The sequence below is a fragment of the Bufo gargarizans genome, chromosome 3, assembly GCF_014858855.1.
Source record: "Bufo gargarizans isolate SCDJY-AF-19 chromosome 3, ASM1485885v1, whole genome shotgun sequence".
NCBI classification, from domain to species: Eukaryota; Metazoa; Chordata; class Amphibia; order Anura; family Bufonidae; genus Bufo; species Bufo gargarizans.
In genome coordinates, this window is record NC_058082.1 from 512,874,143 (window position 1) to 512,900,858 (window position 26,716).

The 26,716-nt window shown below is 39.8% G+C and overlaps 1 protein-coding gene across 1 annotated transcript in view; it reads right to left on the reverse strand.

Annotated features, from left to right (window-relative positions):
• PHEX (phosphate regulating endopeptidase homolog X-linked) overlaps nucleotides 1-26,716 on the reverse strand; it is a 284,982-nt gene that overhangs the window by 203,637 nt on the left and 54,629 nt on the right. The window contains exons 3-6 of the mRNA XM_044283956.1: nucleotides 20,263-20,424; nucleotides 12,503-12,589; nucleotides 11,689-11,915; nucleotides 8,658-8,726 (exon numbers count right to left, since the gene is read on the reverse strand). Coding sequence (XP_044139891.1) covers nucleotides 8,658-8,726; nucleotides 11,689-11,915; nucleotides 12,503-12,589; nucleotides 20,263-20,424 — 545 coding nt within the window. The remainder of the gene's footprint in view (nucleotides 1-8,657; nucleotides 8,727-11,688; nucleotides 11,916-12,502; nucleotides 12,590-20,262; nucleotides 20,425-26,716) is intronic.

Sequence of the window (26,716 nt, forward strand, 5' to 3'; positions counted from 1 at the left end):
TTTTTAATCTGGTGTCTTTGGGTCCACTTGGACACCAAGGATTGGATGCGACTACCGTCACTGCATTCACCGATTGCTATGTCCTTGTCAGCAAGGGATGAATAAGGGTACTTTCACACTTGCGTTAATGTTTTCCGGTATTGAGTTGCGTCCTAGGGGCACAATACTGGGGGAAAAAACGCTTCAGTTTTATCCTAATGCATTCTCACTGGAAAGCAATCCGTTCAGTATGCATCAGGATGTCTTCAGTTCAGTCCCTCTTACGGTATTTGGCATGCTGCCTTTTTTTCTCTGGTCAAAATTCCAGAACACTTGACGGCATTAATTTCCATTGAAATGCATTAATACCTGATCCGGCACCAAGTTTTCCGGCAAAACGGATCCTTGCGCAGACCTTTAAAAATGTGAAAAAAATATATACCGGATCCGTTTTTCCGGTATTGCAATGCATTTGTGAGACGGATACGCATACAAATCCATCTACAAATGCTATCCGTTTGCGCACGGATTTTCAGGTCCTCACAACGCAAGTGTGAAAGTACCCTAACTGGCAAAAATCGGATCTATAAGCTAGCCTTTCTTGTAGCTTACTTCAGTACAGTACAATTCCTTTTTGTTTGATGGTATTGACTAAGGCATAAAACACTTTTATCTTTTTTTTTTTTTGACCAAAGCTATTTGTCAGCTACAAAGACAATTTGAATGACTCATGCTAAGCTACAATGAACAAATGCAATCAGATAAAACTACTGGTGATTTATGCAATCATGAGGTTTTGACGTTACTGTTGATTACAATGACTGGAAGTGCAGAACACATCGGCTAACATTAATCTTTACCTCTATCAAATGAACCACATTTCAAATCGTGCTATACAGTGATAAAATTTCTGTTCTTATTTTGTTCAACCTGGAATGTCTGATTGTTTGTGCCGCTGTTCATCCTTTCTTATCCATTTAAAGAAAAACATTCACACAATAGGCTTTGACCCAAATGTGATCACAGGGAATTACAGATATGACAGCGTGATTTATTGGCTTTTCCAGAGGTAATGGTGCAGTGTTTTCCTTGTATAGTATAATGGTGTAACAGTGTACAGGGTGTTGGGAAATACAAACTATAATCCTTACAAACAAAGTGAAGTGCTTCCATATGAAATCAGGAAGATGAGAAGATAAGGCGAGAGCTGGCCAAAAGAAAACTCTTTTGTCCAAAAGTTACAATGTTGGCATCTCAAAATAAAAAAGAGGGTTAATTGCAACCTCCTTTTCTTAGAAAATCTTCCATTCTCCTGTTGGCAGATAAACCACCCAGTTCTAGGGCAGACTGGGAACTTAAAGTGGCCCTATGTTGTAGACAGGTCGAAATTGACAGAAGGCAGGGCAAATATAAGTAGCCAGGGCCAACATAAATAGGCAAGGCCAGCAATACTGTGGTACTGCATAAAATATTGCCCCAGCAGAACCAAATACACAGTGCAGCACAAAATATTGCCCCCCTCGCTGCAGCATTCAACCTCTATCAGGAGGGCATTTTCTTCTGCCAGCCAGGCTCATAAGTACCAGATGCCCCGAGCATTAATTAATGCTCAGAGCATCAGATTGCGGCATCCATACAGAGGGCTTGGGTGGCCCCCTGGGCATCAGATAATGACCTATTAGATAAACTATCTGAACAGATACAGTTGCAAGAAAAAGTATGTGAACCCTTTGGAATGATATGGATTTCTGCACAAATTGGTCATAAAATGTGATCTGATCTTCATCTAAGTCATAACAATAGACAATCATAGTTTGCTTAAACTAATAACACACAAAGAATTAAATGTTCCCATGTTTTTTATTGAACACACCATGTAAACATTCACAGTGTAGGTGGAAAAGTATGTGAACCCTTGGATTTAATAACTGGTTGAACCTCCTTTGGCAGCAATAACTTCAACCAAACGTTTCCTGTAGCTGCAGATCAGACGTGCACAATGGTCAGGAGCAATTCTTGACCATTCCTCTTTACAGAACTGTTTCAGTTCAGCAATATTCTTGGGGTGTCTGGTGTGAATCGCTTTCTTGAGGTCATGCCACAGCATCTCAATCGGGTTGAGGTCAGGACTCTGACTGGGCCACTCCAGAAGGCGTATTTTCTTCTGTTTAAGCCATTCTGTTGTTGATTTACTTCTATGCTTTGGGTTGTTGTCCTGTTGCAAAACCCATCTTTTGTTGAGCTTCAGCTGGTGGACAGATGGCCTTAAGTTCTCCTGCAAAATGTCTTGATAAACTTGAGAATTCATTTTTCCTTTGATGATAGCAATCCGTCCAGGCCCTGACGCAGCAAAGTAGCCCCAAACCATGATGCCCCCACCACCATACTTCACAGTTGGGATGAGGTTTTGATGTTGGTGTGCTGTGCCTCTTTTTCTGCACACATAGTGTTGTGTGTTTCTTCCACACAACTCAACTTTGGTTTCATCTGTCCACAGAATATTTTGCCAGTACTGCTATGGAACATGCAGGTGCTCTTGTGCAAACTGTAAACGTGCAGCAATGTTTTTTTTGGACAGCAGTGGCTTCCTCTGTGGTATCCTCCCATGAAATCCATTCTTGTTTCGTGTTTTACATATCGTAAATTCGCTAACAGGGATGTTCGCATATGCCAGAGACTTTTGTAAGTATTTAGCTGACACTCTAGGATTCTTCTTCACCTCATTGAGCAGTCTGCGCTGTGCTGTTGCAGTCATCTTTACAGCACGGCCACTCCTAGGGAGAGTAGCAGCAGTGCTGAACTTTCTCAATTTATAGACAATTTGTCCTACCATGGAATGATGAACAGCAAGGCTTTTGGAGATACTTTTATAACCCTTTCCAGCTTTATGCAAGTCAACAATTCTTAATCGTAGGTCTTCTGAGAGCTCTTTTGTGCGAGGCATCATTCACATCAGGCAATGCTTCTTGTGAGAAGCAAACCCAGAACTGGTGTGCACTTTTTATAGGGCCGGGCAGCTTTAACCAACACCTCCAATCTCATCTCATTGATTAGACTCCAGTTGGCTGACACCTCATTCCAATAAGCTCTTGGAAATGTCATTAGTCTAGGGGTTCACATACTTTTTCCACCTGCACTGTGAATGTTTACATGGTGTGTTCAATAAAAACATGGTAACATTTAATTATTTGTGTGTTATTAGTATAAGCAGACTGTGATTGTATATTGTTGTGACTTAGATGAAGATCAGATCACATTTTATGACCAATTTGTGCAGAAATCCATATCATTCCAAAGGGTTCACATACTTTTTCTTGCAACTGTACTATGAAAAGCTTATTGAAATCTTGGCAGCCTTGGGGGTCATATTTGGGTGCTAATGGTCTACAAAGACCTCAAATTATGGAGTTCGTTGTCGCTCTTGGATAATCTGGTGCCTTCCTTATGGCCACTCCTCCCATCCCCATATTTTATCTTTGCTTTCATGTACTGCAGGTGTCAATATTAGGAGAAGAGATAAGCCAAATTGTGCTTACCGGGAAATGGTTAAGGCCTGTTGCAGACTGAGTTTTTTGTCCAGCTAAATTCCAGCAGATCTCTGCCAGACCCCTTATAGTCAACGGGACCTGCGGCCATTCCTGTACCACCCAGCAATATCAGATCCAGAGAGCTCCTGCAGGCTCCAATGCCGGAACTCCTAACACCAGTGTGGCCTTACAGTCCACACTGGCCTTAGGGTACTTTCACACTTGCGTTTTTCTTTTCCGGCATAGAGTTCCGTCACAGGGGCTCTATACCGGAAAAGAACTGATCAGTTTTATCCCCATGCATTCTGAATGGAGAGTAATCCGTTCAGTTTGCATCAGGATGTCTTCAGTTCAGTCGTTTTGACTGATCAGGCAAAAGAGAAAACCGCAGCATGCTACGGTTTTATCTCCGGCGAAAAAAAACGGAAGACTTGCCTGAACGCCGGATCCGGCATTTTTTCCCATAGGGATGTATTAGTGCCGGCGTTCAGAATACCGGAATGCCGGATCCGTCATTCCGTTATGCGCATGCGCAGACTGAAAAAAAGGTGAAAAAAAACAAATGCCTGATCCGTTTTGCCGAATGACACCGGAACGACGGATCCGGCATTTCAATGCATTTTTTCGACTGATCAGGCATTTTTAAGACTGATCAGGATCCAGATCAGTCTTACTAATGCCATCAGTTAGCATACATTTTGCCTGATCCGGCAGGTAGTTCCGGCGATGGAACTGCTTGCCGGATCTCTCTGCCGCAAGTGTGAAAGTAGCCTTAGATATACATAAATACTGAAGAGGAAGCCCTGATGTAACTACTAAGGTAAAAAGTAGAAGCCCCTTTGTGACAATTAAGGGGAGAGATGGAGGCACCACTCTGCCTGCTGGAGAATGGGGCAGTGGAAGTCCTTATTTGAACACTGGAACCTGTTGGGTCTGCAAAAAATACTAGACAGTAAGCTTTGTGGTAATCCATTGTGTAATCAGGTCTATGCAAACAGCGCCTGCATTGCCCAAATATCAGCAGTGTAATCTATGTTTTTATCAAACTAACTACCCATTTTTGTGGATTAAAGTCTGCTTGAATCAGTGTAGCTTATCACATACAATTGAAAACATGAAAAGTAAAGTTAGAGATATTTTACTTGTAATGTGTTAACATTACATTTTACTTTGGTTACGTCTCAATCCTATAACACAATAACACAAGGGCCCTGATTGACTTAGCAGAAGCCAGAAGTAACGTTGGCCTGTTGCAGACGATTGATAAATTTGTCTTACAAGTAAAACGAAACAAAAGTCGTCATTTACTTCAAATTAAAGACAAAATCGGTTTGATAAATCAGGGCCAAAATATTATACAAAAATCCTGAAAGACTCAGAAAGACAAAAGATGGTAGAAGAAATCATGAGCAATGTGTCTGCAGTGTTGTTTCAAGGCTCAAAGAAATCAAATCAGTTCATTTGGTGCTAAACAGACCAGAAAGGGTTGATGGGCCTTTTGCTTGTGAGAGACGGAGTGACCTTGCATCGTGTCTTTTTTTGATAGGATATAAAGCTGGATCAATATCTGGCATCAATAGAATCAGCACTGTGGGGAGCTCATCTAAGTCAATGCCTGCAGACTTTACACAACAGCTCTACAGCTCTTCATGTGACAAGCAAAAGATGATTTTGGAAATCATGAAATGAAGATTCTAATTATACAATAAACAATTGCAGAGTCATGGGATGCATGAGAAGACATGGACGATAAACCAAGGGTATAAAAGAGACATTTTATGATACTGGTAATACATGGATGGTCAGAGCCAGTATAATGTAAGTTAAATATACCATTTTTACTCTATAAGGTACTTAAATACCGTACCTGGCACATTGACTGTTAATTGTGCGCGATCTCAACACATAGACACACTAAATTCCAGTGGGGCATTTAGCTTTAGTAGCTTCAGGATCACTTTGCACCACAAACTGCATCAGTCTTCCAGAATTTTAAGAAAATTAAACTGAACATGTCTTCATCTGTACCTTTAAATGCTTAACATCCCATGTATTACCAAATATTCAATATTCTATTCAAAAACATGCAAGAACAAAGGCAAGTTGCAGTACTGTGCAAAGCATTAGGCAGGTGTGAAAAAAATCTGCAAAGTAAGAATGCTTTAAAAAAATAGGAGCGTTATTAGTTTAAATTTATTCTGCAGCAGGACGACAAACCCAAACATACAGCCAACGACATTAAGAACTACTGTATCTTCAGTGTAAAGAAAAACAAGGAATTCTGGAAGTGATGATATGGTCCCCAAAGAGCCCTGATCTCAACATCATCGAGTCTGTCTGAGATCACACGAAGAGACAGAAGGATCTGAGCAAGCCTACATAAATAGAGGATCTGTGGTTCGTTCTCCAAGATGGTTGGAACAACCTCCCTGCTGAGTTCTTTCAAAAACTGTGTGCAAGTATACCTAGAAGAACTGATGCTGTTTTAAAGGCAAGGGATGGACACAGCAAATAGTCATTTGATTTAGATTTTTCTTTTGTTCATTCACTTTCCATTTTGCTCATTGATAAAAATAAAATATATATACTCTTATTTTTTTTTTAAACATTCTTACTTTGCAACCCAAACCTTTTGCACAGTACTCTCTGGCAGTTGGGTTTCTTTGAACTACAGATCTCAGCATTCTATGTTTTTTAAATAACCTAAAATAAATGTTTGCTTTAGGACCCATTCACATTTCATGTTGAACCTTCCATTGGAGGATACAATGGCCTTCCCCCTTCTTTACCAAAGTCCTGCTTCACTTCCTCCACCCTCCTGCAGATTGCTGCAGTACTGTGGGAAATGCTGAAAGCCTACTGAAGGTGAAGAGTAGCCCAGTAGCAGTTTCATCCCTCTTCTGATGCTCCCAGCTGCTATAAAGCGCATGCCAATATATGGACAGTTATGTCACTGTAGTGTCAGCTCTAGTGATGTGACATACTGTCCATTTGGCCTCCAGACAACCTCAATCATGTTCAGTCTGAGGACTCAGATGGAAGGGGGACTACTGCTGGAGTCAAGGCACTAGTGGAAGCTGCTTCAGATGATCTGGCGTCAGATTCCTCCAGCAGTACATTGTGTTTTGCATGAAGTTCCCAATCCCCCTCTCCGCCACCTGTCAGGGACCTATGAGGGTATTGAAAACTAGCAGCTGGTAGCTTCCCTCTTGTCCCAGTACTCAAAACGAGCTATGTGGCACAGGGAAATCTGATGCTGTCACCCTGCAGAAAGCTTCAGTGATATATGAACAGAGATGTCACTGGGGCACCTCAAACATAATCCATTGTGGAGACCAGTGACAGATGCCATACAGTGGCATCCATCACCCATGTGTTAAGATGGCCTTTGTTATATTGATAGTTTTTTTTTATAGGACTTTGCAGGATGCAATAGCACAGTCTACTATACTATTCCATAACTTTTTTTTAGCAGTATGCCAATGAATACAGGATAGGTAGAGGCCAAAAGAACACTCTTTTTGCTTCCATCTAGCAATAAAAGCCTATGGACACATTTAGCCTGTACGTGTGGAGGTTTTCTGGTGTACACATGGAGCATTCTCATTTTTGACAAGAAACAGGTTCCATCAATGAAAGGAACACTCTAGACAAAGCTGGTTTACTGTGTTTTGGTCCTAATGGAGCAATGCATGACAATATTTGTCACTTCCCCTGTGTGTAGGCAGAAGAGCTTACACACCATTCTTAAGGCATTTTAATGTGTTTAGGATATGATGAGGATTTAGTCATGGATTCCATGTCCAAATCCTTATAAAATCCTATAACATTCTGCATCCAATGCAAGTAAATAGGGTATAGCATATCTTATTTACATGCTCCAGAAAAAAAAAACTGCCTAGAGAAAAGTCACCTGAAAGTATAATGAGCATGTTCATTTGTTTGCATGGAAAAAAGGGTTGCACAAGTTGGGGAGGGGGGGGGTTGGTAAACCCCCTCTCTTCGCAAAACCTGTGAAGGGAAGCTTACCTGCTTCCCGGGGCTTGCTCCCCGATCCTTTTCTTTACAGACTGGCTGCTCTACTGTGCTCTCTTCACTGTGAACACCTGGTTTGAAGCCTCCTGCAGCCAATCACTGGTCGCATTGGTGACCTCTCCTCTTGCTTCACATGACCATTTGTCATGAAGTAAGGGAAGCAGGTCACCCCTGTGGCATCAAACCAGATGTTTACAACAAGGGAGAGCAACATAGCAGCCCAGGCTGAGAAGAGAAGGAAAGGGGAACCAGGAAGCAGATAAGTAGGCTTTCCTTAACAGGTCTGCTCAAGACTTAGGGTTTGCCAGAAACCTCCCAAAACTTGCAAAACCTCTTTAAGCTGGCCATACATATTAGATATGAAGTCTAGATATCAAGTTGGTTGATGCTTGAAAATCAGTTGATCAAAAAATCATCTGTTTAAGAACTGGTTCGCAGACATGGCCTTACACATTTTAGTCCATATTGGACGTTACAGTTGATCAAACTGCCCATACTTGTTCAATGACACCAGGCGATGGATGAAAGATATTTCCTGGAACATCGTATGAAAAAAGATCTTTCGTTCATGAACAATCTTTGTTCAAATTAATTATCTTTCGTCTGACTACTGGACAAAATTATTAAACATGATGACTTATTTTCTGACGATAATGCTCTGTCATCTGTAAGCTAAAATAATTAGTTGTAGCTAAATTTTACCTGAACAATGATCATTTTGGTTGAGATTAACCTAAAGTTGATCAAAATGTGTACAGGTACCTTTAGCTCCATTGAATCCTTATGCAGATGAGCTGGCATAGCTGTAGCAAACATGTGAACATACCCTTATTGAACACAAGGGAGAAAGCAGTGCTAGGGAAAATACTGGGTGCTAAACCATAGGACAGTATGGATTTTAGGCCAATCAGCACTATGCCACTAGGCTCGAAGCACTACAGCACAAAACCTAGAGAATTCAGTCATACTAAGAAACACTTTACAGCAATAACTTGGAGACTAGGTCTAAATAAGCAAAATTCCAGAGTATTAAGTGTGTTTAATGGGTGAATTTGTGATTATCTGTGATATTTATTATGCTTTTGATTGTTTTACAAATGAAGACTCAATACTTACTCTAGCTGCAGTAGTACTATTATCAAGGTAATCCTCATGAGATAATAATGATAGGGATGCTTGGTCAAACTGCAAACAAAAGATATCATTTTTATATCCATAAATGTACATGCTGGACGGTAGACTAAAAAATACAAGCAACATTTAAAACGTAAAATAATGACTGAAAAAATCCTCTAGAACTGTCAACCACCATTCACACCAATATAAGAAGTAATATAAAAAGTTTTAAACTTGTGGGTGTGACTTATTACAGGCAGAGTAGCCAACCATCCAGAAATTTTGGACATTCCATAAAAATAGGCAACTTTTTCCCTTTGTCCGTGAAAAAAACAGATGTGCCAATGATTTTTCTGAGGCTGGGGGTACTTGACTAGATTATTTTGGTGGTAATTGGCAGCATTTTATAGCTCACAGTAAATGCTGGTAATGAGTTTTCAGTGGTATATTGAGCTATAGACATGGATTACTTAAAATCATTATCAGTCATTGTGGTTTTCCAGTTTGTCCCTACAAAATGGTGTCTGTCCATGATTTTGGTATAAATTGTCCAGAACAAAGAAAATTCTGCTTGGGAACCCTGGTTACAGGATATAACTATGGTGTCACTCTTTTGGCAGAAACATTATAAGGCTCGACACATGGTGTTTATACAGCCAGTTTAGCAATGGTGATGACCAAGTTGTGTAAATGGAAGAAATACTGTATCTCATTTGTAACTTGATCATAACTGAAATTCCTTCTAAACTTGGTCTTGAAGAATTGTTTTGATGTTAGTTCAACACATGTGGGTAATATATCATGGCAGAGAGGAACCACAAGGAGGCCTCCATGCCTATTAACTGATTAGAATAAACCGAAGCAGCTTTGTGGGCAGATTAATATGTTACTTATGTTAAAACACTGTATCTGCAATACTGAAAGAGTGTGGCATATAGGTTCCAGGACAACTGAAATGATAGACCACAAGGAGATTCACATTCTTCACATTCCCATGGTCAAATATGTTTTCTATTGACCTGAATTGACCTGAGCAGTACGCAGCAATATTTGGACTACAGCTAACAGAGGTAGCAGCAGATTGCCTAGTAAAAATATAATACATGGAAAGTTTGGTCATTCTAAACAATGCTGTACAATTATCTATCTATTGCTTTCAACTAAAGGGATTGTCTAGTTTAAAAAAATTCAGTTTTTATACAAAATATTAGGGAATTCTGGGTTAACAATGGGGGATTCCCTGTTCACGGTCCTCATCTCTTCACCAGAATACATAGTGGTTGAAAAAGGATTCCTCTGGAAGACCTATCCTATATTACACAGGCAACCAATTTTACTTGAATGGATGCTGTGTGATGCTCCTCCTGTGGTGGCACTGCACGGAAACTGAACACTTACTGCTAGGTTTACCCCCAGATTACAGCAGGGGGACTCTTTGTGATTAATTTATAGATTCTTCTAACAAGTAGAGATTGTCCAAAGTGGGAAAACCCCTTTAACCCCTTGACACTCTTGGAAGGCACTGAATCTTTATAAGAGATCTATATGTTAGGGAGTCTTAAAGGTAAGTTTTTTACTAATAAAATCTGGATAAAAAATTGTAAATATTCCTTAGTATGTTATTTTTTATTATTATTTTCTCTGTATATAATTATATGGGCACCCTGTGAAAGTAACAGAATAAAGAGATCATGGACCACAGGAACGTGTAGTCTGGAGATGTTCATTAGCTTCTATGGGGGAGTGCTCTCATTATGCTCTGTGAGGTATACAGAGGTCATCTTGCAGGGAAGGGGAGGAGGTGAGCTGCGACTATCATCTATTGTGAAAGGTGGATTTAGTGTTCTCAGGATTGAAATCCAGAAACTTCTGCATCCCAGGCAGTAACTCTTCTCACTGATTTACTCACTGATTTACAGGTGATTCTGGACAGCTCCTTTCCTAAGTCTGATGGATAGCTTCTTGCCTAACTAGCTCTACCCTTCGACTTCCTATTTAAACCAGGCCTTGCCAGAATTCTGTGCTTCCAGCCTACTACTGCTGTAATTTGTATGTTGCTGAACTTGGATTGTTACTGGACTACGCTTCTTTACAACTATTGCCATCCATCTATGGATGAGCTTGGACTGTCATTTGACTATGTCTTACTTTAGAAGAGCTCTAGTCATCTCGATTGTCACAGCCACAGAGCTCCTAATTAGCTTTCCAGACCTTGGTGATTCCACATACCAGGTGAGCAATTGTGTGAATACTATTACAAGTGTTATCTATATATACTTTTGGTGTTGCCTCTCTTTATAACCTGCTTGGTATCATAATGAGAGGGCTACTAAAAATGTAAAAGAAAACATAAAAACCTAATTTAAACAGTAAATCTTGTTCTGATGACACATTCCATTTAAGGGCAATGGTCCCTGGGAGAAAGTATACAAAACAATTCTCATCCAGAAGGAAAAAAAATATCTCTCTAATGCCACCTGTTCAACCATTTGAAGAACCTTGAGACATGAAATAGGCTTAAGGCCGCTTGCACAGGAACGTGTGCGCCCCGTGGTCGTGCTGCAGCCCGTAAAATGCGGGCCGTAATGCACGAGCACAGTCTATGGGGCAGCCGCAGCAGATCGCGGACCCATTCACTTTAATGGGTCCGCGATCCGGCCATTCTATCTTTTTGCAGAACAGAAGTACGGGACGAAACCCCACGGAAGCACTCCGTAGTGCTTCTGTAGGGTTCCGTTCCGTGCTTCCGTTCCGCACCATTCCGCATCTCCGGATTTGCGGACCCATTGAAGTGAATGGGTCCACATCCGTGATGCGGAATGCCCACGGAAAGGCACCCGTGTATTGCGGATCTGCAAATGCGGTCCGCAATAGGGCAACGGGGCGCACACGTTTGTGTGCAAGAGGCCTAAATAAAAACATATAAAAAGTCAGTAAGAATTTACCATGTCCTTTTTAGCTGTAAAAATGAAATAAAATTGTAATAACGTTTTTTCCGACATAAATGGAATGTACATAGATAAATCTTTACCTTTATTATAAAGTTATTAGATATTTTGTCATCTGTGGCCACATAGACACGTATGAAGACTGAGGTACTGTATTGTCCCCTAAGATCTGCTAGAGTCTGAAGAAAGTTAAACTTCCTCTCCGACCACTTGCCTTCACTTCCAATGTTGGATTCTAGCACTGGCCAGCGAAGTGACATCTGCTTTAGTAATTTTATTAGAGGCTTCACATCAGCTTCTTCTATTTCAGCTAGAACATAGCACCAAGATGAAGAACAAGTCAAAACAGTAACAACATTCCAGACTGAACTCTGACTTACCAAACAACACATTTTGGAATGGAATTGCATAATAGATATAATTTAGGATACACGTAGAAGACTGTGGCACAGGTTTATTAATGGAGTTGTGTGCACTTTTATAATGTAAAAAAGTTGAAAATGATGGCATACACCATATTTGCGTTAAAATTTACATCTTTTTACACTTCTCAGAACTTTTCAAATGGGTGGGGCTTAGTGGGAAGGGGCAGGTCTAGCTGCAGCCCAACAGATTCGCTATAATTTACACCAGAAACTATCATAAATTATAGCTGAAAACTATACCAGTCAGTCATGTGGCACACTTTTTAGAAACATGGGTCCCTGTGAGTAATGGAGGCCACTGTATTCCACATGCATTAAACATATACTGTAGGTCAGGAGTCTTGCCACATGTATACGTTAAAACAATTAACACAGTCTAAAAAGAGAGTAAGAAGGATAATACTAATATAATATAAAGAAAATACAGTATACGGGTCATTCATGTCATCCTAGATGTCCCGTTGTCACCTACTTTCATTCATACAGGAGTTGTAAAATGTCTTTGCCTTTTGTGTGGCCTCAGAATCCCGTCTTTTGCTGATAGGTTTCTCTAGAAGAGCTGGGAAATAAACCATGACAGTCAGTCTACTGCTCTCAATAAGAATATCTTTGTGCCGCTCTCTATGAACACTAGAATGTCAATACTATACGGCGTCACAAATTAAATACACAACAATCAATACGTTTCTCGTGTTGGTTGTGATAGCCAAGACGTGAATGGAACTGAATGTCACTTCCAATGCTATGGGTAGGGTTGAATGTAGTAAAGTATTCAAACTGAAGAATGTATGATATTGCAATTCTAGAGTGTTGTTTTTTCTATGTACAGACGTACATACTGTATACTGATATTAGGGGAGAATTGTATCTTCTTTCTCATTTTCTAGCTGTTGTAGTTTGCTTTTTTCAACCTGCAGGCTCTCCATAAATGTTCAGAAACCCTCACTACAAAATCTGCAAATAGGGGGGGAAGAGGTGAAGCTGCAGTTTCTTACTGTGTATGTGAGGCTGCATGTTGTGAGAGGCGAAGGCTAGAAATAGGCAAAGAGGAATAGGAAGACCCCACTTAGGAAGTATGGAGAGTGTCAATATACATTTATAGAGAGAAGTGTAAGTTCAGGATCCTGGGCACCAATACAAAATCTCATCACCTATCATGTGCTATTGCTGGTGTCTGCTTACGCAGCTTAGGGTCCTATAGAGCCCCTATGTGCTAGAGCATGGGTATCTATATTTCATATCTTTTAGATTTAGAATGCTATGATTAAGATCCACTGATCAAAACGTGTAAGCAGACAATGCTGGAGATGGCTTTTATCTGTCATCCTCCTAAATTAAACTTGACATTTTTTAACGTGATCTTTGCAGAGTGCTGATTTTCCTCTTATGTCTTCAAGATTTATGTTTTCTAAAGATGAGTAAGATTTAAGGAGCAAAGTTATTCAATACCAAATGGACAGTTTTTTATACTGTGCTGCCTCTGCAACAATGAACCACAGAGGCCAAATATACCATTGCAGCGAACAAAATAATGCATTCATTTAATTAAATCCTGAACAAAATAATACATTAAATTAATAAAATCCCATTCACACTATGAGGCTGAAAACACAAGGTTATGTTGTACATTTAGTTTCAAATATCATTTATTATAGGTAAGAAAAATTACAGTACAGAGGTACAGCACAGAATAATACTGTATCAGATCATTACCCATATGGATTAGCAGAGTAAATCAAATAATAATAACGTAAAAAGAAAAAAAAGGAGATACAAACAACTCGGATCAATCAGTATCAGAGGTAAATAGGTACAATGAAGTGTCGTACAATAGTGAATAGGATCATTACAGTGTGAAAGTATATCTGAGGTCCACAGAGAAAGTGGATGACAACCATGGGTCCCAGACCTTTTCAAAGACAGCAACCGTATTATGTTGTACATTTAAATTGTTTTCTTCCCCCAATCCTCCAGTGACTATCTTTGTATGGCTTGTGTGCCCTTTCTGGTCAAATTCCAAACTGTGGTCCCAAATGCAGAACAGTAGAAATGGGTACAAAATTATGTAATCTGAAAATATTTAGCTTTTCAAATTTTGCAAATGTCTTTGTTATCTCTCACAATGTCATAATATATTGGTGCAGGTTTTTGTAAGTAATGAGTTTAGTCTTCTTTCGACTATTCCTTTCCAAAAAATATTTATTTAAAAGGGGTTATCCCATGAACTTAAAACTCTTATTTTACTCACTTTTCTGCTTATCTGGAGGACTTTGCTTTCTGTGAATGGACACCAGTCTTCTAGTAAGCATTGCAATTACATCTTGTTAACCCCTTGTTCACAGTCCCTCACATTTAGCCCCAAATACCATACAAAAGGTATGCAATGCCCCCACAATGTCCTTCTCGACTGTCTAGAAAGATATATAGCTAAAATTCTTCTATGAATTTAGAAGTAGGGAACAATGAATGAAAGGTGCCTGGACCATTTCACCTGCTTGACTATGAGACCACTATACCAGCACTGAGGGGAGGAGAACAAAAAAGAAAAGCTACTGAACATGTTAGTCCAACTCTGAATGCAGGAAAAGGTGGACCAAAAAGCAAACAATATTTTTATTGCATGTATATTGCAATAATACTTAATTTGAAATATCCTTATAACCAAACAGGTGTGGACCCTATGTGTTTGGCTTGGGGCTACTACTAAGTGCATTAAGTGGCTCCCACTTTACCCTTTAAACAAAAGGATCTGGACTTCGTTGCAGGGGAACCATTAGGCCATTACCTCTTGGAATAGTCTCGGTTCAGGGCAGAGGTCAGGTACATTAAACAGGCAAGCAAACACGGCACACCTTAGCAGGAAACTAGCAAACTAGAACCTATTGCTCAGGCACCTTCCCACAGGAGAAGGTGCCTAAAGTACCCCAGGGCAACCAGTCATCGGCTGTGGAAAATTAGCATGTTTGTGTGAGGAACGTGGAGCCATTTGCTGTGAGCTAGCAGAGGAAGCAAGCCCCTAGGTGGCCCTGCTTCAAAACAGACTATGTGTTTACACTTGGCACCCCACTCAGCCAGCATAGAGGCTAACTCATCCTACAGGGGAAAAAAACCTGTGGGGGGTCTGAGCTAATTACATAGATCACTCAAATCGATCAGACATCATAGAACCGGGAGTTCATAAGGGATTATGAATTGACTGTCCATCGCATAAATAAACCGGTTACATATCTGCGACCCTGGGGCCGAGACGAACATTCTTCTGACCCTCCTTTGCGGGTAGGGTGCAATGAAGGGGATATACGGAGAACTCTTAGTAGGGACCAAATAACATAGCCATTTTTGGTCTCCACTTGTAGCCGGAACCCAGCCGCCATCCGTTGCTGCCAGAACCATCTTCCTATGATCTTCCAGTGAGGAGCTATGATCCATAATGGGTTTTTGGATTCTTAGCGGTGGGATTCTTAGCGGTGGGATCCTCCCCGGGGGAGGGAGAGGAGTGACCGACTACAGGTGAAAAGGCCCATGCAGGCCAGAGGCCAGAGTCTTTCTCTGAAGGGGAACACATTGTGTAATGTGTTTGGAGGGAACGTGGACAAGCTGCGGATGTCACTGCTCCTGTGTGGCTATAGCATTCATCTCATAACCCAAAGGATTACTCATCTACTAGGTAACTGACTTTTCATCTGTTTAACTCTGTTTGTACCATAACATCTGACCATTGTATATATCTGTGTGTATATAGTGCTGTGCTTAGTGCGCCCTTATGGCAGTTAAATATATAAATTAATCTTGCGCTGTTCTGAATCTTGACCACGAATACCCACGTCTGTGTTTCGGCATAATGTTGTACTCTACCTGGGGTTGGTTCCTAACCCGATATAATCCCGTTAATGGACCAGGCTTTTATCTAATGAGAATATGGTGGCAGTCTACCGGGCTGACTGGGCTCTGTCTCACCGGGGCAGTGAAAGGACCCTCTCAGCTTGTCTGAAAGTAGCGTGGAACACCCTCTCTCACTCCCCGTGCTTCCCTGCACCTGTGGGGACAGGAGGTGTCTGTGTCAATTGTGCAAAGTTGACCTTACAAACCCCCAGGGAGGGTGTAATGTCATGTCTTGCTAACCAGTAACAAAACCGCACCATGTGATCCCGACGTACAGAGATGTCTGGCGGGGCTGCGACATGAGATATTCGTCACAGCATGTACTGGCCCTTTAAGAGCTGAAGAGAGCAAGCTTGCCTTACAGGCATACAGAGGTATTGCCAGCAGGAAGCAGGCCTCGGCATGTGTGGAAAGATAACCGCAACTCTAGCGACTGAACCACTGGGCAGGAAGAGGAAGATGCCAGCTAGAGTGAGCAGCCTGGATAAAATATTAGGTGTTAAAGCATTTTCTGTGATGGTATACCCCATTAATATTGATTTACATGTAAACCCGTCCTTGTGTTTCTAGTACATTTGTACTGAATGTTCTTGGACACTTGAAAGTCTTAATTCATTGGCTGAAGATTGTGTTTCTGTTACAATGTTTACATGGGGATTGCACGTGTTTGCTGCTCCACAGCCCATCAACTAACTGGACCTTGTGAATACTGATACATGTAGTATTATTTCCTAAGTTAGATGACCTGAAAAAAACAAATAATCGGAAACAGAACCCATATTGTCATATTGCATAACAGAAGTGTATGTCCCTGCATTAGCAAAACTAGGTATTTGACTTGATAATGTTATTGTCTTTTGGCAGTGTTTGCACTTATAACAGCTGTAGATTCAGCAAGTATACAGCGTATCGTAATTCATGCATCATAATATTATCAGTAAGGAAATAAAAAGTAAAGTACAAACATGAAAACACAAAGTACAACCCAAACACGCAAAACGTTCTAAGTAATAACATCCTATAGTTCTTAATAATTATTGCTGAACAAATACAAAAAAAGTAGCGTAGCATAAATGTCTAGAGTTTCTGTTCACTCATTCATATTGATGGGATATGTAACTGGTTTGCTAAGGATGCATCCTATGTCTATAGATAAGATATAATTAAGCAAAGACGGACTCCCTCCATACACCAGAATTGAGCCTCCCCAAATCAGCACTACAGAATAATAATTGTAACACAGATTATGAATGATATGTGAACACACTTTGCTGCATAATCTATAGAACCTCTATAATGCCTCCTTAAAACTAGATGTATAAATGCTAAAATACACTTAAACCAAAGAAAAATAATACCAAATTTGTCATTATATCATTCATTTTCTTAACCCCTTCTACCCCGGGCCAGTTTTCGCCCTTTTGCCCAGGCCATTTTTTGCAAATCTGACATGTGTCACTTTATGTGGTAATAGCTTTGGAACACTTTTATTTATCCAAAGAAAAAATATGGGGATTCAGCCCGTACAACCCTGTATGCAGGTGCAGATTGCTATGGCGAAATACAGATACAAACGCAAAAACACTAAATGCAATCGCACTCTGCAACCAGCACTCTGCCCTGGCTTTATGCTGGATGTTGAATAAGGCATTGGTGTACATTTTGGCCAAAGCGTAATAAGCCACTCACCACGTCAAGGTCGCCTTAATGAGTGGTCCCTAACACTAGTTCCTACCTTTGTGTGGCTGTCCTGGCCCATAAAAGGTAGGAACTAGTGTTAGGGACCACTCATTAAGGCGACCTTGACGTGGTGAGTGGCTTATTACGCTTTGGCCAAAATGTACACCAATGCCTTATTCAACATCCAGCATAAAGGCAGGGCAGAGTGCTGGTTGCAGAGAGCGATTGCATTTTGTGTTTTTGCATTTATTTATCCAAGCCATTCTGAGATTGTTTTCTTGTGACACATTGTATTGCACTTCATGATAGTCACAAATTTGAGTCAATATATTTCACCTTTATTGCCGAAAAAAATCCCAAATTTACCCCAAAATTTGGAAAATTCACAATTTTCAAAATTTCATTTTCTCTGCTTTTAAAACAAAAAGTGATACCTCATAAAATATTTATTACTTAACATTCACCATATGTCTACTTTATGTTGGCATCATTTTGTAAATGTCATTTAATTTTTTTTGACGTTAGACAGCTTATAATTTTAGAAGCAATTCTTAAAGTTTTTAAGAATTTCCAAAACCCTCTTCAATTCTGAAGTCATTTTCTAAATTTCTAAATTTCGCTTTTTTGTCCGATTTTCCATTTTAATCCATTTTTTTCTATACCACTTTGAGGGTTAACAGTCAAACAAAACTCAATATTTATTACCCTGATTCTGCGATTTACAGAAACAGATGTGGTCATAAACTGATGTAAGGGCACATGGCAGGGTGCAGCAGAAAAGGAACCCCATATGTTTTTTGAAAGGCAGATTTTGCTGGACTGATTTTTAGATGCCATGTCCCATTTGAAGCGCCCCAGATGCACCCTACAGTAGAAACTCCCAAAGAGTGATCGCACTTTGGAAACTTGGGGATAAGTTGCCAGTTTTATTGGTACTATTTTGGGGAACATATGATTTTTAATTGCTCTATATTGCGTTTTTTGTAAAACAAGGTAACCGTTTTTATTTTTTACAACATTCGTCTGACAGGATAGATCATGTGCTATTTTTATAGAGCAGGTTGTTATGGACACAACAATATCAAATATGTCTACTTTCTTTCTTTGTTTAAATTTTAAATAATAAATAAGCATTTTTGAAAAAAAATATGTTTTTGTGTCCATTTTTTTTTAATTTTTCTGCCGGGGCTCGTTTTTTGCAGGAAGACTTGACGTTATCTTTGGTACCATATTTGGGTACATATGATTTTTTGATCATTCATTATTACACTTTGTGGGGAAAGGTGACCAAAAAATTGGTAATTTTGGTAGTAGTAGTTTGGCAGTTTTTATTTATTTATTTTTACATCGTTCACCTGAGAGGTTAGGGCATGTGGCATTTTTACAAGGCAGATTGCTATGGATGTGGCAATACCTAATATGTATACTTTTTCTTTTTTATTTAAGTTTTACACAATAATAGCATTTTTGAAACCAAAAAAATTATGTTTTAATGTCTCCATATTCTGAGAGCCATAGCTCATGGTACTATTTTGGGGGGCATATGCCTTTTTGATCGCTATATGTGATATATTTATAGAGCCGGTCGTTACGGACGCAGCGACGCCTAATATGTGTGTTTTTTCTATTTTTTATTATAAAATCTGGGGAAAGGGGTGTTTTTTTATTTTTTACTTGAAACTTTATTTTTTTATTAAAAACACTTTTTCTTTTTTTTTTTACTTTATTTCTGTCCCACTCTGAAACTTCAACTTTTGGGGGTCTGATCCCCTCTGCAATGCATTACAATACATCCGTATTGTAATGCATTGCCTGTTAGTGTATGACACTGAGTAATACACTAACAGGTTGCCTAGGAGACCTCTCCTGGACACCTGTAGAAGGCAAGTCCCGATGCCGTGCAAGGCATTGGGCAGCCTCTGCACGGCATCAGGCTGCCTTGTCACTCATCGAGTCCCCCCACAGCAGCGCGGGGACCCGATGGGCTCCCTCACCCGCGGCAAACACCTTCTATGTCGCGGTCAGCGCTGACCGCGGCATAGAAGGGGTTAATCCATCAGCATCAACTTTTACAGCGATGCTGGTGGATACAGCAGGGGCCTGGCTATCATGGACTGCTGGACCCCCTGTAGTGATCAGGCGCGCACCGCTCCGGTGCCCGCCAGATCACTATGACGTACTATTACGTCAAGATGTGGGAAGTCACTGACTTCCATGATGTAATAGTACGTCATATGTCAGGAAGAGGTTAATATTACCCTGTTGTAAATAGTATTTCCTGTGTTCAACAATTAAAAAGAAACAACGGTACTGTATGTTTTCTCCTTTTACTCCTTCAATTTGTTTTTCTGGAGAGATTCACTTTACCTCCCTCTTTTCCCCTTAGACTGTATGAACAATTGTTTTGGGAAATGAAGAATGGCTTAGGATGTCTTGTGTCTGGTTGGGAGATCATATAAATGGAAAGTTACAATAATTCTGTATGACTTTTATGCATTTTATGGCATTGCAGTTATACTGCATTCATATGAGATTGTTCATATGGGATTTGCCAACAATTCAGTTCTTAAAATATTTTTTTCTATTTCCCATAGACTAACATTTTTGGGGTAAATCCAACCATTATTCATGCCATGTGCTGATTTTTGCACAGATATAATAAAAACCTACCTTTAATTTTAAGGTCCACATTATTCCTCAACCAAGGATAGATTCCATAGTTTGATTGGTCATCAGGAATTGGATTACTTTCCATCCAGCCACCACATGCAAACTGGAAAAAGTTGTCACAAGGATCAAAAGAAAGGTTCATTTTGTTTCGTATAGAAGCAGCTGAAGAACAAGAGAAAATGTTTCAGATTAGAAACTTTTTTACTTGTACAAATAAAAATATTTAAAGGGAACCTGTCACCAGGACTTTGGGTATAGAGCTGAGGACATGGGTTGCTAGATGGCCGCTAGAACATCCGCAATACCCAGTCCCCATAGCTCTGTGTGCTTTTATTGTGTTTAAAAACCGATTTGATACATATGCAAATTAACCTGAGATGAGTCAGAGCTTGAAAATATGACTCTTCTCTGGCCACACAAGTAAGATATGACTCTTATATGTTAATTTGCATATGTATCAAATAGTTTTTTTTACACAATAAAAGCACAGAGAGCTATGGGGACTGGGTATTGTGGATGTGCTAGCGGCGATCTAGCAACCCATGTCCTCAGCTCTATACCCAAAATCCTGGTGACAGGTTCCCTTTAACACTACAAAAAGAGTTGTCAGACCTGTTTATTTAAATACTCAGAATGCTTTAAATTAATTAAATAATGAATACTCACCTTACCAATTCCCTACCGCTCATACTAAGACACTTCATAGTCCCTGTTACAATAGTTTCCAAGTAGTGCTAACTGCCGGATACTACGCTTCCCTGCCGAAGCCCATTGACTATAATGGGACCCAGTGGGGATCCTGCCTGTTTCTGGCATTATTGCCGGGATTCGGATGGACAAAACACGCTGCTTGCTGCGATATTTGGCTCAATCTCAGAACTAATGCTGGAAACAGGCCAGATCTACTCTGGGTCCCATTATAGTCAATAGGGCCTGGCAGAGCTCTGGTAGTTTACAGCTATGCCTGATGCAATGTAGTCCACCAAGTTTTTCCTCTACCAGAGCAGCCTGCCAGAACAGTTAGTGCTAGTGTGACACCAGCCTTAATTATGAGCAAATTTCTTTAAATGAATTTACTTCTGATTCATCCAACTTTGCAAAAATAATCAATTTGGGTACGAATCGATTCTATCCAAATAGGCAAAGAAAAACAGACAGAGAAAAGGCCAGCCAAAGTATAATGTCCTCTTTCACGTAGGGAACTGCCAAGGGTCAATCTATTTTGCGCACTCAATCTTGCATGCCCTTACACACAGCCTTTCATGCACCCCAACATGCTGCCACCATCTATGACATTTAAATGAATATACTAATTAATTAGGGGCTCATAGAAAACCCCACAACGCCCCACACACAAACAGGCTCACAGTAGCACTAGTCACACTTACAGCAAATACATGGTAATGCAAACCGTACTCATACACTTAAAAATGGAGGTTACTGGGCTTGTTCAAAGCACAAGGGAAAACCATTAAATATGTGCTTTAATTTACTAAAAATGGTATAGTAATTAGTTACAAAAATTAAAAGAAGATACATTAAGACATATATATATAAACGTGCACAAAACAGTTATAAAAAGAAAAGGATAAAAGCAGAAAGGTCCTTTCTACTATAAGAATTGTGTGATAAGAGTTTGTTCTGGTTCCAGAGACAGGAGAAGATGGAACACAACCCAATGTTGATCAAAACCCAAAATTGTGTCATTCAAATATTTCATTTTTAGACCCCTTCGTCAGATGGTGGGGCTGAGAAGAGTCTCCCCCATATCCTTGGCCCGGCCTTCTGGGAAGGCCTTCATTATGGGTGCATGCTCCACCTCTATCCCTCGACTGGCAAGCATAAAATGCTAAAAAAAACATGGCTTCCCGTCCACACTAATGGTGCCAATACATCTGACGTATCCAGCATTACCATGAGGCTCTAGTGTCCCATCTAGGAAAACTACAATTGCCTGTTTATCCATATTCTAAGTGCCACCTCTTGAATAAAAGATAATTGCATCGGACGGTGAGTGCTGCAGATTCTTCATTGCTTCTTCACCATTTTTATACAATTTTTTTATGAAACCATTTTAAAATGTGTATGACTTTTTAATCACTTTTATCACATTTTCTTTGAAAGTGAAGCAAAAAATAAACAAATGGTGAATTGGTCGTTTTTATATATTTTTTCCATTACAGTATTCATCGCACAGGATAAATATATTTATATTTTAACAGTATGGGCATTTTGGGATACGGCGGTGCAAATTATCTATTTTTATTTTACATTTTTATTATGGGAAAGGGGGTCATTAGAACTTTTATATTTTTTAGTTTTTTTAAAGAACATTTTTTACACATTTTAAGTCCCATTAGGAGACTTGAACATGTGATCGTTAGATTGTTTCTCCCATAGACTGCAATGAGTTACCATTGTAGGCTATGGGAGATTCAATATGAGCAGGGCTCCAAAGGAACTATTGCTTTGGTAGCCCTGGATCCTTCCTAGGGCTTGAGGCTACTGCAGTGAACAAATGGCTTTCCTGATTTTAGCAAGAGGGAGTCATTTGGGCCCTAGGACCGAAGCCTCTCAGATGCTGTGGTTAAATTTGACCGCAGCATATAAAGAGTTAAATATCTGTGATCATCATTATCACTAATCACAGCCATTTTTGTTTAAAACAGCAGAAAGCCGGCAGTTACGTCGCCCAGCATGTGCTATTTTTGAAAAACAGACTTCCATAGTACATGTATGACAGATGTCCTTAAGGGATAAAACAGGCCTTAAGGTAAAGCATCCCATCTGCACACAGTCATAATGTACATTATGTAAAAGTATTATATAGACATTTTTATTACTGTCTATGGATAAATATTTTCTATCTAAGAAACAGAGTACGTTATGTTTATTTATCTCATATTTATATACCCAGAGATCCGTTTACTTCTTCATATTAATCTAAATTTACCAAAATTGTTATGGGCAATGAATATTTGATCTGCAGTGGTCGGACTCCTGTCACCCCCCGCAGAGAGTTGAAGGAATGGGCTGCTGCACTCTAGTGAGCACCACATTCCGTTCATTGTTTACCCAGGCACAGTGCCATATGTATTATTGTGGCCACGCCTGGCATTGCAGCTGACTGCAGCTTAGTGCCACATAAGACTAAGCTACAGTACCAGATACAGCCACATTTTGCAATTGGGGGGCACTTCATTCAGCTGATTGGCAAGGATGGCAGGAAGTAAATCTCTCTCAGGTCAAATATATGCTAGTCCACGAAAAATCCTTTATTGTATAAATCACTTTTATTAACTTTATGTTACATGCTTTTAGTTCAATAGAACAGTAGTTTAAAAATGCATGTATCTCTTGATGTAACGTGTTTTGATATCGCACACATATTCTCATACATGCCCATAGCTCAAGATCTCTCAGTCATTCTTTTACAGGGTGAACTCTCATGCCTTCCAACAAACATCCTCTGATAAAAGTGCCAACAAGAAGATGTCACTGGGGACTGGAATGGAGCAGCTTTACTTGCCAGGATCTAAAATTGATGTTACAATAAGCTGCAGTGAGAGCAGCTATGTTACAAGAGTTCTCAGTCGATGAAACTGATCAATACCACCGCACAGGTGGGTCATCACAACCAAGACGATTGCAGAATTCAAGATGCCAGTTCTAGATGAAGTCAGCGGTTAACATCAAAGAAGCGGTTTGCCAGCCAATCCATCTTACTGAATAAAACTAGTTACAAGAGTCACAATTTACAACTCCGATCATTTTTTAGAGTTCTCTGTTTGCAGGAAGATAATTAAGACTTGGAGACAAGAATTAAAATAACTTTTTTGGTTATAGGAAACATCCTAAAAGACTGCGCTCAAAGACTTCAACATCAAGTCATTGGAATTATTTTCCATTGAACTAAATCAATGTTATAAATATTCTATAATGAGTATAAATCTACACGGTATGTGCATCAAACTTCTACATTTGTTTAAAGCCCCATGTCTTATACCTCTTATGTCATGCACCACATTAGATGTCACTAGGATTCGCCAGTTTTCCTAATTTTTCAGCTTTCGACTTGGAACCGTATAGGCTATAGATTAGGTTAAGACTCCCATCTGCTTGACACCTATCTAAAGGCAAATAAATATTTGGTCATTGACTTTCTCAATGGGTTCCAATGGCTTTTGTCACGACTTAATACTGTGGCGCGTGTTATCACGATTCTTTTTCGCTTAGCTACATCTGTAGATTTAAATAATCATGGCTGCGAAGCAAAAGTAAGGGGAAGAGGAACGTGTAAAAAATTACACCTCTTATAAGCGGCTCCATTACAGCACCAACGGTCCCATCCCTGTTGCTTCTAGTCCCATGTAGAAGACATCCACGCTGGAGCTGTTCACTTAACTTAGAGGTCACGCACCACTTGGGGCCACATCACCACTGAGGTCAGTGAATGGCTGAAGCAGGACATTTGACCATAGATGGGATATCACACATCCAGTCCACAGAGAAGGGACTGTCAGCTCTGGAACAGAGTTGCTTGGAAACAAGAGTGTTTTATTCTTTATCGTAGCCACATACCGGCCCTTAATTCTTTTTGAGTTAGGGGTCACACAACCTCTTTAAGTTCAGAGTATAACAGTGTGTATTAACTGTGACACAGTGAGGGGTTGTGTCTGGCATGGCAGGTATTTTACTCCCAGCATGTGCGGCTGGGCTGGTTTCCAGCCAGGTGAGGTCAAGTACCGGACCGGAGTTTAAGTGCCAGTCCGGGTTTTGGTAGCACCTGGCTGTCTTTAAATATGCAGCTGGGCTCAGCAGAGATATCTCTGTTTTTGGGATCTGAGGCTTTGTGCCATGCTTGAGGGCTGAGAGCCACATGCTGGGGAAACAGACCCCCTAAAGCCTGCTGTGGACTACTGGAGGCAGAACTGCCAGTAAGGTGACTTGTGTTATATAAACTTTCCATTTTGTGTGAATTAACACCAAGACTGCAAAGTTATGTGAATAAACACTGGCGTTTTGCGTTAAGAACTTGTATTTTGCCTCTGTACTGAGCCCACTTACCCTATCTACCAGAGCGAAACCCCACATAACAGAAAGAAAAAAAAAATACAATGCAACAGAACTCTGCAAACCAAATAAAGTACACAAAAGTATTCTGATGTAGGTAATAACCTCCTAAATTATTTTTTAATGGTGGATGTAGGTAGTGATCACTGTACATTTCTCTTTAGGAGCACTGTCAATTTTAAATAATTGATGAATAGATGCGCTCAAACTTTAATTCTAGCTTTATGACCACCATAGCTCTGTGGGCAGGATACATACATACGGTATATGCCTATGAAGATATGATGGCTATAATCTTTCTATTTATTTTAATTATTTTTATAGCACCAACATATTTTACATCGCTTTACAGATATTGTCACCACTCACTGTCTCTAGTAGACCTTTAAGTTCCCTATCAGTATGTCTTTGGAGTGTGGATGGAAACTCACGCAAACACGGGGAGGTCATACAAACTCCATGCAGATGTTGATCTTTGGTTGGATTCAAACCTAGGACCCCAACACTGAAAGGCACCAGACCAGAGCTAACCACAGAGCCATTGTGCTAACGACTTCTACTGCATCACTTAACATACGGTACCCCTGTGAATAGTTAGGACTGAGATGTTTTTTCTAACTTCTGAACCAAACAAACAAGGTAATACAGATGTCACTTGGGACCAAGACAACACACACAGAATCTAGGCATCTATCCAATTTGCAATCAGGAAAACCTTTTACAATTTATTTTTTTAAATGTTAAGTTACATTTAGATCTGTAATAGTAAGCACTTTTAAAAGGCTATCAAAGAAGAAAGTGGAGTGTCAGCATTTTTTAAACAATTCTTTCAACATAAATATGCAAGCCTTTAGAGCATAAAGTGAATATCAACCTTTAGGGACACAATGAAGATTTGTATGCAGAAAACCCACACAAAAACTGCAAAAAAATGCACAAAAATCTAAATGATATATTACAGGTTTGGTAAATTTTTTATGGGGTTTTTGTTGCAAATTTTCATGCGGTACTTCGGTTTCAGATCTGTAACTCAGTTACTGAGAAAAACATTTTTGAATCTTTATGAACATGAGCTCTTAAGTGCACTATGGGCATTTTCGGTCCCGTCGTTTTACGCAAGCTCCACTCCTTTCTCTTCCCAAGCCCTTCCTGACAGCTGAAAGAAAAAGGTTTGGTATGGCCAAATAAAATATAGTAATTTGGCTAACTAATATACATGAAGTTATAAGGTAAGCTTTCAAGACTCTGAGGTTCCTTCTTCAGGCCAGGAATGAAAAAATCTCTAAAGAAACATGGGTATACACAGGAAAGAACAGAGAGGTGTAATAAATAGCAAAATAAAAAAAACAGCAATTTATTACTCCACCTCTCTGTTCTTTCC